Source organism: Malaclemys terrapin, chromosome 25 (genome assembly GCF_027887155.1).
Source record: "Malaclemys terrapin pileata isolate rMalTer1 chromosome 25, rMalTer1.hap1, whole genome shotgun sequence".
Lineage (NCBI taxonomy): Eukaryota > Metazoa > Chordata > Testudines > Emydidae > Malaclemys > Malaclemys terrapin.
In genome coordinates, this window is record NC_071529.1 from 3,239,017 (window position 1) to 3,257,150 (window position 18,134).

Below are 18,134 nucleotides of genomic sequence, written 5' to 3' on the forward strand. Positions count from 1 at the left end.
ACTGGTTCAGCACAGTGGGCGAGCTGCATACCAAGCAGGACGCTGCTGGGGTCAGACTCCTGAGCTCCCCTCCCCCAAGGAATGGAGATGGCTGGGAGGCACTGAGGGATGGAGCCCACTGTGGACAACCCTCCCGGAAGCACAGGATTATTGTTGTGAACTCCTAAGATGGGGCTGCAAAATGGGGTGCCAGGCAAGGCGCAAGCATGGCAAGGCAGCACTGAGCCCTTGTGGTGGGGAATGTGATGTTTGAACATACCGAAGACTGTGAAAGAGACTTTCTTGTTTCTTATTTGTTTTAGGCTGCCTATTTACGTACACTGCCTTTTCAACCTTTGAGACACAGCGATATCCTGCTATACCAAGATCAGTCGGGAATATTGTTATTGGCAAGGAGAAATGTAACTTTCAGTTTGTGAACAGAAACTTGTCAACGTTCTGTGTTATTTTTCTATATAACTAATATTTTAGTAAATATTCCCTGGTGACACGCTACAGAGCATGTACTGAAATATCAAGAACTAACAATCTCAAGCCATTGCAATTCATTGCTTTCATTTTCAGGACACCTAAGACAATAGGAGTATAAATGTACAAAAATAAAACCGCACTGGGATGGTTTAATTCCATAAACGATCAGTATCAGAAAAATAGCAAGTAGGAAAAAAAATGAATTCTGAATTTAAAATGGCTGCCACAGCCAACATGGCATGAGTTGGTGATGACTATCTGAAGATCTTTATTAGGTCATGCCCTAAGGTTATGGCAAATTTCACGCTTTTATCAAAAATCCACAATTTTTTTAGAAATCTGATTGGCTTTGGGGCCCCAATTCAGGAAGGCGCTTAAGCCCATGCCTGAGAAGGAGTTGGCCCATTGGAATCCATGCCTGGGGATGTTAGTAAATGGGAAAGGGTTCAAACAGAAGCTGCAAGGATGATTCTAGGTCTGGAAAAGACTGAAGCACTCAGTTTGTTTCATTTACCCAGGAGAAGCTTAAGAGGTGACTCGATGATGATCTATAGTGAGTTTCTGAAAGTCAAAAGCTCTTGAATCTAGGAGACAAAGGCAGAGCGAGCTCCAGGGGCTGGAAGCTGAAGCTAGACAATTTCAGACCAGACATACGGTGCAGTTTTCTTAATAGGAGGATAATTAAACATTGGAACAACTTACCCACTCCCTCTCTCTAAGCTTCAGCACCCGAGCTCCAGCCCCAACTTCAAAGCACTGTCTCTACAGCTATGAGCCCCACTAGCCCAAGTCTGTTGACCCGGACCAGGAGGCTTACTCCAAAACGCTGTGTAGATGGACCCATACGGACAGTAGGGTCTGAGGCCGAAGGAAGGGCGATAGTAACTGCCATGAGGCTGTGCACTTGCTTAACTCAGCTCATGGTGGTTCTGCATTTTCTAAATGGGTTTGATACCATTTCTGTCAAGGGATGAAGAGGGTCAAGTGGGTTCCCGAGGGAAGAGTTTTAAGGAGACGCTTGGAGGAAGACAGTGAGAGGAAAAATGTACCGCCCCAATATTCAAACTACAGCTTCTTGACACAGCTCTGGCAGAGAGCTCGAGTGTGACACCTGGCATGGACATAAGCCATTTTCAGTCCTCTGTGGGGGCTTTCCTTGTTTGGGTTTGATTTAGCAAAATGATAGCTTACAACTGCTGGAAAATTCTGTATTGAATACAATGTAGAAAATATTATGGCTACAGGCGCCACTTGGGGCCTGCAACTCTCTCATGTGAGCAGTTTCATTTCACGTTTTACTTGCATGCGTAAAGGATGCAGGATCGGGCCCTTTCAGGCTGATTAGGCCTCAACTGGAGTATTGTGTCTGGTTCTGGGAGCCACATTTCAGGAAGGATGTGGACAAATTGGAGAGAGTCCAGAGAAGAGCAACTAAAAGGATTAAAGGTCTAGAAAACATGACCTATGCGGGAAGATTGAAAAAACTGGGTTTGTTTATTCTGGAAATGAGAAGACTGAGAGGGGACATGAGAACCATTTTCAAGTACATAAAAGGTTGTTACAAGGAGGAGGGAGAAGAATTGTTTTTCTTAACCTCTGAGGATAGGACAAGAAGCAATGGGCATAATTGCAGCAGGGAGGTTTAGGCTGGACATTAGGAAAAACTTCCTGTCAAGGTGGTTAAGCATTGGAATAAATTGCCTAGGGAGGTTGTGGAATCTCCGTCATTTTGAGATTTTTAAGAGCAGGTTAAACAAACACCTGTCAGGGATGGTCTAAATAATTCTTAGTCCTGCCATGAGTGCAGGGGACTGGACTAAATGACCTCTTGAGGTCACTTCCAGTCCTATGAGTCTATGATGGTTGGAGATGTAACTATCTAACCTTCATGCAGTATTAAGGTAGGTTTTTTAAGACTTTATGGCCCAAAGTTTCTACTGTGGCTGAGATCCATGTAGCACTGGGGATCTATTAGGGGGTCCTGATAAAGCACTGGATTTTATGAGCTGATGAGCACAGACCCCATCACAAAGCCTCCCTCTTTGGATAGCACCTCACTGGAGTTACCACTACTTAGCATTTTCTGTTCTGGTCCTGAATCCATGACATTGATTGGGGACAGATATATAAATTGGCGCATCTCCATTGCAGTCAATACTGATACAAACTAGGGATCTGGCTCTATCTGTAGAAGATCAGTTTCTCTGCAAGCTTTGGAAAGCTCTGATACGGGGTTGAGGTGTCGTACAATCACACCCCTTATGACACCCCAACCCTGTATCAATCACACCCTGTACGGCACCCAACCATAACAGCCACTGGTCTGATGAAATGCAAATCCTTGGGAAGGACCCTGGCTGGCCAAGCCAGGCCTAAGCGCTATGCAGGGGAAGGGATCACATTTCCTGGGACCAGACTACTGGGGCAGAGAGTGTTAACGCTTTGCTTACATATACTGCTGCTTGTAGTTTTTGCCGACGTCAGGGGATCGAATCTTCTGCACTAACATTCGGATCACATTCAGAAATATGAGGAAGTTCATCTTGCAAAAGGAAGAGAAGGTTTGTCTCAGCCTCGAAATAGAACTGACCACCCAACGACATTCCGGAACCCACAGGCTGGACTCCTCCATCTCCCTGCAGGCATCCCAGCCTCCCAGGCACGCTGCCCGTCCCTTCTCACGCCACTCGCCTGGCAACCCACGCGTTTACAAAGTAAGACACGGCATACTCACAAAGATGGCAAAGAGAATGGGAGCCTTGATCACCCACCAGTACAGACTGGCATAGTCATCCCAACACCTAGGAGAGAGCAGGGAAAGCGCAGAAGCATTACCAACTCATTGTGCTTTTGCTCCCTGCGGCAGGGGTTCCTGCAAACAGCTCTGGCCTCCATGCGATTTTGGAGCTAACATTGGCACTCGTGCGGGTCTGGATGCCTCGGGTGCTGCTAACGAGCTACAGAGCCTTTCAGCTGTCAGTCACCAGCCCGAATCCAGTCCAGCTCAGCAACTGTGAGCAGCTGTTCCCAACTAATGGCTGTTTGGTGGCCTCGTATGCGTCTGACAACTCACAGCCTTATCCATCATGTTGCAAAGTCGCCACCACATTTTGCACATCTGTAAGCTCTTCAGGGCAGGGACTGTCTGTGTCTGTGTGTGCGCATGTGAGATCTGGGTTGGGTCCTACAGTGAGACCTCCTGCAGTGGGAGCCACAATTGCCTTGCACACTATCCATTGTGAGTTGGTGGTGGAGTAACTGTCACACACACAGGAGGGGAGGGGGGAGTTCAAAACTCAGACAGAGCAAAACACACAAGTGAGTCTTCGTTTAAAATCTCACCATTTTTTAGCCAATCTCGTGATTTGGGAGGGTGGGAGGGGGAAGAGAGGGCTCCACTCATTATGATGCTGTCAACACTTGGGAAGGTCCCTCCTAGCCCAGCCCAGGACAACTAGGAACATTAGAGAGGCAAGAAAAATGAAACACGGCAAGCGGTCACAAAGTGGTAGAGAGGGAAGGGTGGAGCCTGAAATGAATGGGGGAAGGGTCAGGGAGATGAGCGTGGTCACCACTGGCAATGGGCTGGGAGGTGGGCGTGGCCATCTAGCTAACCTTCTGGGAGAGTCATGTCATTTTCACATTGCCAATTTTTTCACCACAAAACCAGAGGTTCGGGTGTGAAAAGGCAGTGCAGCCCACTGGGAAAGCAACCTGGGGCCAGTCCATTATCAGTACTGCTTAGGGTTTGTCTGCGCAGGGAAACGGACCGGCATTGCTAGAGCAGAAGAGCTATTAGTCCTTCTCAGGCTCCCTTCTTCTCAAAAGTCACTAGTGGATCCCCACAACCACCCGCGAGGTAGGCCAGCGTTATCTCTGCTGTACAGGGCCCGGGTCTTCTTTTCAGGGAAGCCCCTTGACACTGCACTGGCACTTCAATTCATTCTCATGTGGCCAGGGCCAGCTCCAGGCACCAGCCTAGCAAGCAGGTGCGTGGGGCGGCCAATGAAGAGGGGCAGCACGTCCGGTCCTTTCGGCGGCGGGGCCGTCACTCCCTTTGGGAGCAAAGGACCTGCCGCCGCGATCGCGGCTTTTTTTTTTTTTTTTGCGCTGCTTGGGGTGGCAAAAATGCTAGAGCCAGCCCTGCATGTGGCCAGCACGGCATAAAGGGGCCTGAGACTACATGAGAACCCAGCCCAGCAAGTTTAAATGAGTGCCCATGTTCTAACCACAAAGCTTTGCAACTCTTCGAGGCTGGGACGCTGTCCCTAGTGTGTATGTTTGTACAGTGCCCATCGTGAGGGGGCCTGATCCTGACTGGGGCCTGTGGACACCACCAGAACAGAAAATAGAGAATAAAGCAGCGTTGTCCCTCTCTCCTCCCCTCTTTCGTTCTGCCAGTCAGTTTGGGCAGCCCCAGGGTCCATGGTCGCTCTGGGGTGGCAGGAGCCCATAGTGAAATGCTGGCCCCATTGAAGTCTGTTAAAGCCCTCACTGACTTCAGTGGTGTGTCTACACTGCACCTGGCAGCAAGCCTCCCAGCCTGGGCCCACAGGTTCACATTAGTGCTCTAAGAATAGCTGTCTAGATGCTGTGGCTCAGGCTCCAAAGCCTTGGGGGGAGGAGGTGTTAGAGCCCAAGCTCCAGCCTGAGCCATGTCCAAGCAACGCTTGCACAGCTATTTTTAGAGCGCTTGGACTAGCCCCAGATCTCAGACCTGGGCTGGGAGGTTATCCAGCAAGACCAGGATCTCATGTGCAGGATTTAGAAGCCTTGGCATGGTCAGGCTGGGGGGTCTTGGGGGACATTCCCTTTGACAATGGAAATCAGTTTTTAGCTGTCGGAGCAGGAAACCCCCCTGGATTAGCTGTTGGAGCAGCGCCCCCCACCCCTGGGGTGTGTAATGGCTGCTCTCTAGACCTGGAGGCTCCATGTCGCTCATCTGGCTCCAGTCATGCCCCACAGGACCTGAGCTCATTGGGGACGCACAGGTTTTAATGACGTCCCTAGATAAAGGGGCTGGGGGATGGGCAGTTCTTACCCATGGTTGTCGTATTGTAGCCGGGTGAAGATCCACAAACTCACAATGAGCATAGGGACACCTGCAAGGAAAGAGGCCAGTTGTTCTCCCACAGGATGGCAGAGTCCTATTGTGACTGAAGGAGGGAGCTTCCATTCTCCCCCCCCCCCCCGCCCGAGCATGGATAACAGATCCTGGCAAATCCACAGCACTTCCATCTCCAATGGGAGAGAGTCTCTCCTGCCCCTCTCTGCCCACCACAGACCTGGTGTCAGGGAAATTGATGCTCAGGGGATGCTTCCCACGCTGCTCAAAGCTTGAACCTCTTGGTGTGGAGCGTGGGACACGGTGTGGCATTCGTGGGCAGGATGATGTGGAATCATAGAATATCGGGGTGGAAGGGACCTAAGGAAGTCATCTAGTCCAACCCCCTGCTCAAAGCAGGACCAATTCCCAACTAAATCATCCCAGCCAGGGCTTTGTCAAGCTGGGCCTTAAAAACCTCTAAGGATGGAGATTCCACCACCTCCCTAGGTAACCCATTCCAGTGCTTCATCACCCTCCTAGTGAAAAAGTTTTTCTTAATATCCAACCTAGACCTCCCCCACTGCAACTTGAGACCATTACTCCTTGTTCTGTCATCTGCCACCACTGAGAACAGTCTAGATCCATCCTCTTTGGGGGGATAGCTCAGTGGTTTGAACATTGGCCTACTGAACCCAGAGTTATGAGTTCAATCCTTGAGGGGGCCACTTAGGGGCAAAAATCTGTCTGGGGATCGGTCCTACGTTGAGCAGGGGGTTGGACTAGATGACCTCCTGAGGTCCCTTCCAACCTTGATATTCTGTGATTCTTTGGAACCCCCTTTTGGGTAGTTGAAAGCAGCTATCAAATCTCCCCTCATTCTTCTCTTCTGCAGACTAAATAATCCCAGTTCCCTCAGCCTCTCCTCATAAGTCATGTGCTCCAGGAGGTACACTCTTCCTGCTGACGGCCATGCCGACCGCTGGAGAGCTGGCAGAAGAGGTTCACGATGCCAGGCAGCCACCACGCAATCAAAAAAAGGCAGCAATACATGGACTCATACATGACAGTATGGTCCAGTGGTTAGAGCAGGAAGCTGGGACTTTGGGGAGGCTTGTCCCACTGACTTGTCATGAGACTCATTGCTGAACCACTCTGTGCCTGTCTTTCCACCTGATCCAGTATGAGGCACCTAACCCTGGCCCTGCCCACAGCTCCTGGCTCTGATCCCAGCAGCTGCAGCTGCTCCTGCTAGAAGCTACATGCTCCTCTGTCCATGATAGTGAACATGGGATCCATCTATCCATCCCCATACACTCCCATCCGTCTACTCTGATCTTCCTTTGTGAAGCATGTTGAGATCTTCAGATGGTTGGTGGCTGAAAAATCTGCCATATTTTCATCTGTCCTGTCTCCCCCATGACCCTGCCCTATACACAGGCCCTTGATGTACTACATCCCCTCCAGCAGCATCTGGGTCCTTTGTTGTGCTGGGTCAGGAGTGGGACTTGAAGTTTTTAGAACAAAAGATTTTTTTCATTGAAAAAACAGCCTTTTACCGAATTCTTTGTGATAGACTGTCACCATTAGCTACACTGTCTAGTCTGCATGACAATTTTAGTGACTTCTTTGTCTACGCTTTTTTCAAAATCATCATGGACATTTTTCATTTACCAGTTCTTTAACAAACGAAATATTTCAATAACAATTTCTATCAAAATGTCAATACAAAAATGTCATGAAAAACAAAAAGTGGGCCCATTTTAGACTCCCTGCAGCAAAACCAACTTCAGCTCCAGTCAGTGGGGTTGGCCCACACCCAGCCCACCCTGTGAAAATAACAGTCAACCTAAAGAAAGGTGGGCTCTCTCCAGAAGGACTAACTCTGCAGAGAACTCATACATTATGGCAGCATCCAAGGGCCCCAGTTGCTAGATGGTTTACAAACATCTTTGCCCCAAAGATCCGGGGCGAAATCCTGGCTCAGTTGAAACCAATGACAGAACACCAGTTGTTCTATGTTAGATAATTACATGCCCCCACAATTAACAGTCTTTATACAAAGCAACAGAGGGTCCTGTGGCACCTTTAAGACTAACAGAAGTATTGGGGGCATAAGCTTTCGTGGGTAAGATGCAAGTCTTGCATCTGAAGAAGTGAGGTTCTTAAGTGAAGTGAGGAAGAAAAGTTTTCTACAAAACAGTTTCAGCTCTGCTTCGGTGTACAATTGTCAGCTAATGGGCTGCTCTGGGAAGATTCCTAGAACCTTTGGCCCTTCTTTAACAGTCCTCGCTATGGACATCCCGGGTTTAGTGCATTTCACCAGCATTCGCTTTACTCACCCCAGCCGATGAGGGTGTACCACCAGAAATACCTCTTGTCAGAGGTGAAGGTGAACAGCAGCAGTGTTTGCAGGTACATCCCCTCTACGAGGAGCCAGTAGAAGTTGGCCAGCACTGAGTACTGGAAGAAGGCAATGGCCACTTTGCAGTTCACCTAGTGAGGGAGAGAGGAAAAGGTTCACATGGGCTCTTCTCTGGGCCTGTTCACCAACAGGTTGATGCAAGAGCACCAGGCCAGCCCTGTCCCTGGAAGGAGCCAACCCCATCTGCTGAGTACCCTCTTACTGTGGACATGGTGCAGTGATCGATGGACTCATCCGCGAAGAGCACGGAGTCTTTGATGAGCACGGCAGCTCCCCGCGTTAGGAAGGAGGCGAAGAAGTGGATGTGGATGGAATTCCTGGTGCAGTGAAGCTTCCTACAGAAAGAAGAGGATCCCAGTGACTTGGAGCTGGCTCTGCATTCTTCATGGCAAACAGACATACGGTCAGTGGCCAGCTTGCCACGGCCTTCAACCCTAAGGGCGCAATTCAGCACAGCCCACGGGAGCTTGTGGAGCTGCCCTAGGGATGAATTTGACACGAAATGTGATTGAGATGGATACAACACCGAGGGCCATTACTTCATAGAGTTTAAGGCCAGAAGAGACCATTAGATCATCCAGTGCGACCCTCTGCATAGCACAGGCCGTTACATTTCACCTCGCTCCCCATGTACGGAGCCCAATGACGTTAGCTAAACTAAAGCGTTTCAGTCCTCACAACACTGAGCAGTTGTGCGGCGCCAGCAAAGACTTGGGAATGGACTGGGTGAGATATAGCTGATGATCACCGCAGTCAATCTATGCCCCAGGCTACAGAAGAAGGTGCCCCTCCCCCGCTCTCCCCCAATATCCCTCCATTCTGCTCTGGGGAAAATTCCTCCTGACCCCAGATCTAGCAGCTCAATTTGCCCCTGATCATGCGAGCATGACCCAGCCAGGCATCTAGGCAAAAGATTTTCTGAACCATCTCAGAGCACTGGCCCACCCCGTCTGGTGTCCTGTCACCATCTGTGGCCAGTCCTCGATTCTTCAGAGGAAGGCCAAAAAAACCCAGACACCTCTGGCCCATTGTGCATGGGATGGGGAGGGAGGAATCCTTCCTGATCCCTGCAAGTGCCCAGCTGACGCCCGCAGACCTTGTCTAAGCAAGTGCATCTCTACTGACTGCAAAGGGTGTCACCCCACTTACCGCAGGGTGGAATTGGATCCAGTGAGAGCAAAGGAGATGGTTGTTATTGCTGAGCCTGGGGAACGGGAAACAATCTCTGTTCCACTCCCTGAGGCGAATTAGACCCAATCAGCTCCTCAGTGCACACAACAGAGCTCTGTGCTATGCTCTTCCCAGGCCCAGCAGTGCTGGGCTACAACCAGGCTCAAGTGGCTGGTGGTGGAGTACCCAACCAATACAGTGGAACCAAGTGATGGTCCATAGGAATGTCACCACTGGAGCGGTGCCCACAGCAGCTCACCCGCTTGTGAAGCGCATCAATTGCATGCCAGCCCCTGGTTCCTGGCACCATGATGCTGCCTGGGGCTGTTTCACTTGATGCTCCATCTTGGTCCTGTGCTCTGATGGCCATGCGCCATCTCTGCTCACTTCCCTTGCGGCCATGCCCTTGCTGTCCTGTCCATGTGGAGTGCATAGTTTGGGGATGGCGGGCGGACAGAGCACAAGCGCCTTTTCTGAGGACAAGAGTTTAGTAGGGTTCCAAAAGGACTGGACAGTCAGAGATAGGGAGAACTCCCACCGCTCTGTCAGCGAGGACAGAACAGCTAGGAGCTTAGGGAGGGATGTAAACCTTCCTTCTCCAGAGCACTGTCCAGCCTCTGACTGATGGGATGTCAGAGCTGGGTTGTGGGCAGCTGGCCCAGTGGCTAGAGCCAGAGCCAGATTTCAGGAATCAAAGTCGTGGGTCGATCTGAGGTCAGGAACCAGTGGCCAGTCTCAGGAGCCAAGGCCAAGTCAGGAGCCGAGACTTGGGGCCAGGAGATAAAGCCAAGGTCACAGTCAGAAGCAGGAGACAAAGCTGGGTCAGAAAGCGGGCATCAGAGCCAGGAGGGAAAAGGCAAGATCAGGAACCCGAAGCAGTGCAAGGAAGCAGGGTCTGTACCAGCAGCTAGCTGGGGAACCACCTAGTTGCACAGACAAACTTCCTGTAGCCACCCCAGGCTTAAGTAGTATGTCTGGGCCAATCAGGAATGGCCTGTAAGTCAGGCCCACCACGGGTGGCATGTCCTATGGTGTAGGCTGCTAAGGCTTATGACCTGCCAAGTGCTTCCACTACCGCAGCTGCTAATGCTAGCATGGAAGTGGTTGTTCCCTGGAGAATCTGTAGACCCAGGTTCTAGACCCAGGTCCTTACATTGTGGCCACTCTGGGGCATTGCTGGCCTTTTGTGAAATGCAGGGACATGTATGTGTTGGGCCAGATCCCAGGACTGCTCCTCAGGAACATACCCATCCCAGTCCACAAGATTCCATGATTTACCCCGCTTCATCTTGGAGCACCGTATGACCCAAGCTAGGTATTCCTTATGGCCCTGGCAGAGGGGGGATGCGTATGGCTGGGAAGCAGGTTCTGCTGAATGGTTTCAAAAGGGAGATATGGGAAACAGGTGTCAAGTATCAGGGGGTAGCCGTGTTAGTCTGTATCTACAAAAATAACAAGATACCTTACAGACTAACAGATTTATTTGGGCACATGGAGACTCCATGTGTCAGTATATAATGCCTGCATCTGTAACTTTCACTCTATGCATCCTAAGAAGTGAGGTTTTTACCCACGAAAGCTTATGCCCAAATAAATCTGTTAGTCTTTAAGGTGCCACCAGACTCCTTGTTGTTTTTATGGAAAACAGGGTGTATTTTGAGCAGTCTCAGCAAGCGGAGTTTAACAGTGACGGAGTAAATTAGTAAACCATGTCTAGCTGGCAGCCGGTATCAAGCGGAGTGCCCCAAGGATCGGTCTGGGACCGGTTTTGTTCAATAACTTCATTAATGATCTGGAGGATGGCATGGACTGCACCCTCAGCAAGTTTGCAGACGAAACTAAACTGGGAGGAGTGGTAGCTACTCTGGAGGGTAGGGATAGGATACAGAGGGACCTAGACAAATGAGAGGATTGGGCCAAAAGAAACCTGATGAGGTTCAACAAGGACAAGTGCAGAGTCCTGCACTTAGCATGGAAGAATCCCATGCACTGTTACAGACTAGGGACCGAATGGCTAGGCAGCAGTTCTGCAGAAAAGGACCTAGTGTTACAGTGGACGAGAAGCTGGATATGGGTCAACAGTGCACCCTTGTTGCCAAGAAGCCTAACGGCATTTTGGGCTCTATAAGTAGGAGCATTGTCAGCAGATCGTTCCCCTTTATTCGACATTGGTGAGGCCTCATCTGGAGTACTGTGTCCAGTTTTGGGCCCCACACTACAAGAAGGATGTGGGAAAACTGGAAAGAGTCCAGCGGAGGGCAACAAAAATGATTAGGGGGCTGGAGCACATGACTTATGAGGAGAGGCTAAGGGAACTGGGACTGTTTAGTCTGCAGAAGAGAAGAATGAGGGGGGATTTGATAGCTGCTTTCAGCTACCTGAAAGGGGGTTCCAAAGAGGTTGGAGCTTGGCTGATCTCAGTGGTGGCAGATGACAGAACAAGGAGTAATGGTCTCAAGTTGCAGTGGGGGAGGTCTAGGTTGGATATTAGGAAACACTATTTCACCAGGATGGTGGTGAAGCACTGGAATGGGTTACCGAGGGAGGTGGTGGAATCTCCTTCCTTAGAGGTTTTTAAGGTCAGGCTTGACAAAGCTCTGGCTGGGATTTAGTTGGGAATTGGTCCTGCTTTGAGCAGGGGGTTGGACTAGATGACCTCCTGAGGTCCCTTCCAACCCTGATATTTTATGATTCTATGAGTTGGCAAATCTGAAATGGTCTGAGATATCAGTGATCTCCTTCACGAAATGTTTGGTGTGAAGATGTTTGGTGGATAGTCAAATCTTCTGGCCTACCTTGAATTCTATGCCTGCCAGTCTCTGGTGATCTTCCTATCATTTGTAGTCTTCCTTTGCCTCTGCCAGGTGTTCCTTGAGTTCTTCCTGGATATAGTGGATTTGCTGAACCATATCACAGGCTGCTGAGGTGTGGGAGGCAATTGGGAGTATGAGGTAGAGGCATCACTCCTCAAACCTGAACTTGATTGTGAGTGCAAACTTTGTTGAGAATCTTGTATTTTTTTCCAGGAGGACAGTTTCAGAAAATAGTAGGCAAATGGATGCAGTATCCCTAATTGGTGAAAAAGGGGCTTTGGCTTGTGGAAACATGGTCAGCATTGTTATATGCGAACTTGGGATATGGGAAGAGAGTGGATTGAAACAACACTCCAGCACTCCGTTTACTCTTTCTGTTTGACTAGGTGTGGTACACAGATGACATGCAGATACGGATGTTTAATAGTTGGAGAATCTTGCACCAAAAACTGGAGATGAACTGGGACCCTCTGTTAGATCTTATGTGGTCAGGGATGAAAGACATGTGCAAACAGAAGTTGAGCTGTGGCTGTGGGCAGTTGGGCGCAAGGGAGGAAGTGTCAACAGATCTACTACCATGAGCATAGTGATATATCCATTCAATTCAGGGAGTTCTTTGATAAAGTCCATGGTGGTCATTCCCTAGGTTTGAAAGGGCGTTTCTAGGAGCATAAGGGTGCTGAGGGGTTTTATGCACAGAACTTGGGCATGAACACATATATCGCTGGAGTTGATATTGATCCAAATATTTGTCTACCTCTTGGGCCACCAGAAGAGGCGAGAGGTTAGACATAAGGTTTTAGAGTGACTGGAATGGCACACTGGGGACATCGTGGCATATCTGGAACACTTCCAACCAGGGGCACCTTTACAGGATGTAGATTCAGCTGCTAACATAGCTTATTCCATCTATCATGGTATGCAGTCTCTTGGTATTACCTCCGGGTTGCTCTGGGGAGGCTGCAACCTTCTGAGCCAGCAGGTCACTTTGGGAAGCCAGCCAGATCAGAGTAAGGAGATCCTGTTGCATTGCATCATTGAGGAAGCTATGGGGTTTCAGGAGGAGGGACTTTTCCCCAGGTAGGGGTTTCTTCCTCCTTGCAGTACTGTCCTCCCCTTTGCGCAATAGGACGTCCACTTTGCCATTCTTGGTTTCCAATTGATATGCGATGGTGAAATCAAATGGGAAAATAATAGTGCCCAACAGAGCTGTCTTTGTTTCAGGGCTTTGGTCTTATATAAATATTCAAGGTTCTTGTAGTCTGTGTATACCTATATTAGATACTGCCCCTCTTCCCCCTCCCCCTCGAGGTAGTGGCATCACTCCTCAAGTCTGAATTTGATTGTGAGTAGTTCTTTGTTGAGAATCTTGTATTTTTTTCCAGGAGGACAGCTTCAGAGAATAGTAGGCAAATGGATGGAGTAGGTGTTGGGGCCTGTGGCTCTGGGAGAGTGCTGCCTCAAAAGCCACGTTGGATGCATCAGCTTCTACTACAAATGAGCAGGGTGGTTCTACGTGTACCACTGTGGGACCCTCAATGAAAGCAGCTTTGAATCACTAGAAAGAGAGCTGAGTCTCAGATGTCCAGGTGAACTTGGCAGGCATTCAGAAGAGGGCCATAAGGGGTGGTATGTGCCTCAAGAAGTCTGAGCTAAAGCACTGATAAAAGGTTGTGAAGCCTGTGAATCATCATACCTCTGACACTCCATGGGGGCACCCAGTCATGGATAACCTCTTTCTTTTTGGTATCTATTGGATGCCTGCTGTGAAGAGGATGTACCTAGGAACACCAGGGATGTCTAGTCAAATGAGTAGGTCTCAGGTTTGGTGTACAGGCCATGTTTCTGGAGCCTCTCTGGTATGGCCCAGATGTGCTGGTCAGTCTGTTTTAGTCCTCTGAGAAGATGAGGATATCATCCAGGTAGCCTACCACTGGGCTCTTGGTATAGAATATCCTTGAATGTGTTGTTAATGAAGTGCTGAAAAGTAGCTGGGGCATTAGTGAGGCCAAATGGCATGACTGAATATTCAAAGTGTCCATGGGGTGTTTGGAAAGTGGTCTTCCACTCATCCCTTGCTCGGATGTGTACTAAATTGTAGGCCCTTCAAAGATTCTGCTTGGTGAACACCTGAGCAGATCATACGTGGTCCAACAGTTCCAAGATTAGTGGCAGAGGTTATCTGTCTCAAACCATCACTTTGTTTAGTGCTTGGTAGTCTACTCATAGACCTTAAGATCAGAAAGGATGATCATGATCATGTAGCCTGACCTCCTGCACTTTGCAGGCCAGAGAACCTCACCCACCCACTCCTGTAATAGATCTCTAACCTCTCGATGAGTTACTGAAGTCCTCAAATCATGGTTTAAAGACTTCAAGTTACAGTGAATTCACCATTTACACTAGTTTAAACCTGCAAGTGACCCATGCCCCATTTTGTGGAGGAAGGCAAAAAACCCTCAGGCGCTCTGCCAATGCGACCCAGGGGAAAATTCCTTCCTGACCCCAAATATAGCGATCAGTTAGACCTTGAGCATCTGGGCAAGCCCCACCAGCCAGATACCTGGGAAAGGGACCCATCTCTCTTCTTTACAGAAAGAACAGTAGCTCTGGCAGGAGATGTTGAGTGACAGCTGAATCCCTTAGCTAGGTTCTCCTGGCTATACCAACAGAGGACTATGAATTCCAGCTCTGACATCGCATAGATCCAGCCATGTGGAACTTTGGTCTGGGCTGCAGTCTATTGGACAGTTGCAGTCTCAATATGGGGGCGGTGCATCTGCATTTCTTTTTTCAAAGATGTTGGCATAGTCTTGATATTTTTTAGGAACATGGAGGGTCATCTCTGAGGAGCGTATACTCTGGCTGATGACTCAGCAGGGGGTCCAGACAATGCTTGGGTTGCTGTTGTGTGGCAATGAGACCCAGGGTCCAGGGATTTGTGGTTCACAGTGCACAGGCAGACCTACCTGCAGTATGCGGAAGAGAAGATAACCTTTTGCTCTCAGACGGATGCATGGATTGGTTACGCCAGCCAGGTTATGCCAAAGATCAAAGGGAAATGAGGGGAATGGATTATACTAAACTGCAATACTTCTTGGTTCCCCTGTATCACAGCCTCTGTTCACAGTGACACGGTCTCCTGAGTCACTGGTCCTGAGGAAAGGAGGGTCCCATATATTGTCACCACAAAACCAGGTGTGGTTTCTGTTGGGACAAGAATTCGCAGAGCCCAGGCCATCTCTGCATTCATGAAGCTGTCAGCAGCACCAAAGTCAATGATGGCCCACTGTGGGAGAATTCTCTGGGCCTTGCCTGGGATGTACAGCTGAACCAGCAACTAGTGGTGTGGTGAGAGTCTTAGTGACCCGGGACAGGTCCCAGACAGGGTTTGGGAGGCATTCCAAGGGGTAGCTCTGAGGTTTTGTGCAGGTCTAGCTCACCTACGGGGCCTGGGATCATTTGTTCCTGACCCCTGCTAAGTAAGGGTTCTTAAGGGATACAAAGCAAGTGTGCGGCGCACCTTACCATAGTAACAGAATAGATTGTTGAAGAAGAAGAACAGTGACGATGTGACAGTCAGCCACCTTCAGGTCAGGTCCACTTGCATAGTTTCAGGATTCTGGTCTGGAGGTGTTGGAGTTGGACCACTCTTCTCCTCTCTTCGCTCATGCAGCCAGTTATCAATGTGAAGAGTCAAGTCCATGAACGCAGTTAAGTCCATGGCAGCCTTCACCTGAGCTAACACATGTTTGATCTCTTGGCTGAGCCCTGCCCTGAACTGGCACAGCTGGGCTGCCTCATACCAATCGGTACATTCAGGAAGATGAGGAAACCAAATGGCATATGTGGCAGCCAGCCTCGACCTTTGCTGGAGTTTCTCAGTGGCAGCTGTGGCTGAGTGGGTGAGATGGAGGATGTTAAAGATGGTAGAGAAGGCTCTTAGGAAGGCATTTGCTTTGCTGCCCTGCTCCAGTAAGGGAGAGGCCCAGTCTAAGGCAGGCCCAGTCTAAGGCATCTCCCAACAACAGCCTTATCACCATCCCCATCTTGGCCTGTTCAATGGGGAAGGCCTGAGGACAAAATATGAAGAGGAAGCAGACTGGTTCATGATGCCTCTGAACTTCCGCTGGTCCCTGTCAAACCGTTCGGGCAAAGGCATGGCGGGGCTTTGTTCTGGGGACACGCTAGTGCCCCAAGCTTGGAATGCAGCATTTCCCACCTGCACATGGGTTACCTGGTCACATCAGATTCTATTTTCTGACAACATCTGCATCACTTGAGCACGTGAAGCCTGATTTTCTGCCTATATTTAAACAATCCACTCCGGCATATCCAGAGACCCTTAGACTTGTCTGGGCGCTGAAACGCCTTCTTTCCTCGCCAGGGCGTTGGATGCAGTGGGGTTAGATGGTCTGTGCAAGCTGTCAGAGCCAGGTCGTGGGCTGCCGGCCTCATGGCTAGAGCCAGAGTCAGACCATCAGGAATCAGAGTCGCAGGTCAACGTGGGATCAGGAACAGAATCTGAAGTTGAGGCCAAGTCAGGAGCCAAGAGGCAGGGCCAGGAGGTAAAGGCGAGGTCACAAACCAGAAGTCAGAAGCAGGCGACAAAGCCGAGTCAGAAACCGGGTATCAGAGCCAGGAGGGAAAAGCAAGTGTCAGGAACCAGAGTGAGGAAGCTAGGTTGGTAGCAGCAACTACCTGGGGATCCACCTAGTTGCACAAACTTCCTGTATCCTCCCCAGGCTTAAACAGAATGTCCAGGCCAATCAGCAATCAGGAATGTCCTGTTAGTCAGCCCACTGTGGCTGGCACAGCCTACGGTGTAGGGACCTTTGAGGCTCGTGACCTGCCCAGTGTGTCCACTGCCATAGCTGTTAGGTGCTGGCATGGAGATGGTTGCTGCCAAGGACTCTGCAACCCCATCTTCTTGACCTGCTGCTCCTTACAAGGGGTGAGGAGGAGACTTTTCCTAGGGGCAGGTTATCCCACTGTGCACCTTCCTCTCAAGCAGCTGCTTCTAGCCCTGTTGAAGACAAGACCCTGGCCTAGATGGACACTGGTCTGATTCAACCTGCCACACCCCAGATTCCTAAGCAGCCCCTCAAACTGTATCCTGTTTCCCTGGCTTGCCCTTGTCTAGCAAGGCTGTTTGTCAGCAATCACCCAGCTTTCTCCTCCCTTAGCTTCTTTACCTGGGGAATACTTGGGGCATAAGTGCTAGATGCCATTAATAATTCCACCATATAAGCAAGCTGGGAGGGGGAAAAAGTTAATTTTTAGATCTATACCCAGGGGGCTTGAACTCTCAGCCTTTATAGCAAGAGGGCAGCTGTATCCGCACAAGGCCCCAACACTGAAGAGCTCTGGTTGCTAATTAGCTACAAGATGCATGTCTGTTAGCCCACAGCTACAACAGACAGAGCACTCTGAGGACAGAATCATTCAAACATTGCCCATAAAGACTGCAGAGTTCAGGTCACACCTGTTCCCCTGGAGGCCGTTTCGCAGAGGGGCTTCACTTCTTCAACTAGAACTGAGAAGAAAAACATGAATTTCTTTCATCTCTGACGTGATGTGAGTGACTGACGCTTGGCAGTGTCAGGGTAACGCCAGCTGGGTCTGCAGGAGGTGGCAACAGGAGCTACTCACATGACTCTGAATAAGAAACAAATGTTCCAGATTCCACTTCTATAAACTGTCCCGCCTAGGCTGGGCAGTGCTATCTGGGGATTTATTATTATTCAAATAGCATCTAAGTCAGGGGTTCTCAAACTGGGGGTCGGGACCCCTCAAGGGGCCGTGAGACTATTACCTGGGGGGTCGCAAGCTGTCAGCCTCTACCCCTAACCTTGCTTTGCCTCCAGCATTTATAATGGTGTTAAATATATGAAAAAGTGTTTTTAATGTATAAGGGGGGTCGCACTCAGCGGCTTGCTGTGTGAAAGGGGTCACCAGTACAGAAGTCTGAGAACCCTTGATCTAAGTGAATTGTGTCTGAGTCCACCCTACCTTCACCTCCTGCCATCATGGAGATGAGCGAGAAACGCTGCCAGATCAGAACGCTGGAGCTCACCTGCACTTTGCACTGGGATGAATGACAGCTCCAAGGGCAGGTCAGTGGAGAATGGGGCCCTTCGTAGCCAGTGCATCTTGGACTCTGTATGGAGTGGAAGGGCTGATCCTGCACATACTAGGTTCTTGGAGGAGC

The 18,134-nt window shown here is 49.7% G+C and overlaps 1 protein-coding gene across 1 annotated transcript in view; it reads right to left on the bottom strand.

Annotated features, from left to right (window-relative positions):
• Positions 1-18,134, bottom strand: part of LOC128829306 (vasoactive intestinal polypeptide receptor 1-like) — a 70,760-nt gene that overhangs the window by 14,041 nt on the left and 38,585 nt on the right. The window contains exons 6-10 of the mRNA XM_054014681.1: positions 8,143-8,275; positions 7,858-8,011; positions 5,513-5,573; positions 3,206-3,272; positions 2,922-3,013 (exon numbers count right to left, since the gene is read on the bottom strand). Of these exons, the coding sequence (XP_053870656.1) occupies positions 2,922-3,013; positions 3,206-3,272; positions 5,513-5,573; positions 7,858-8,011; positions 8,143-8,275 (507 nt within the window). The remainder of the gene's footprint in view (positions 1-2,921; positions 3,014-3,205; positions 3,273-5,512; positions 5,574-7,857; positions 8,012-8,142; positions 8,276-18,134) is intronic.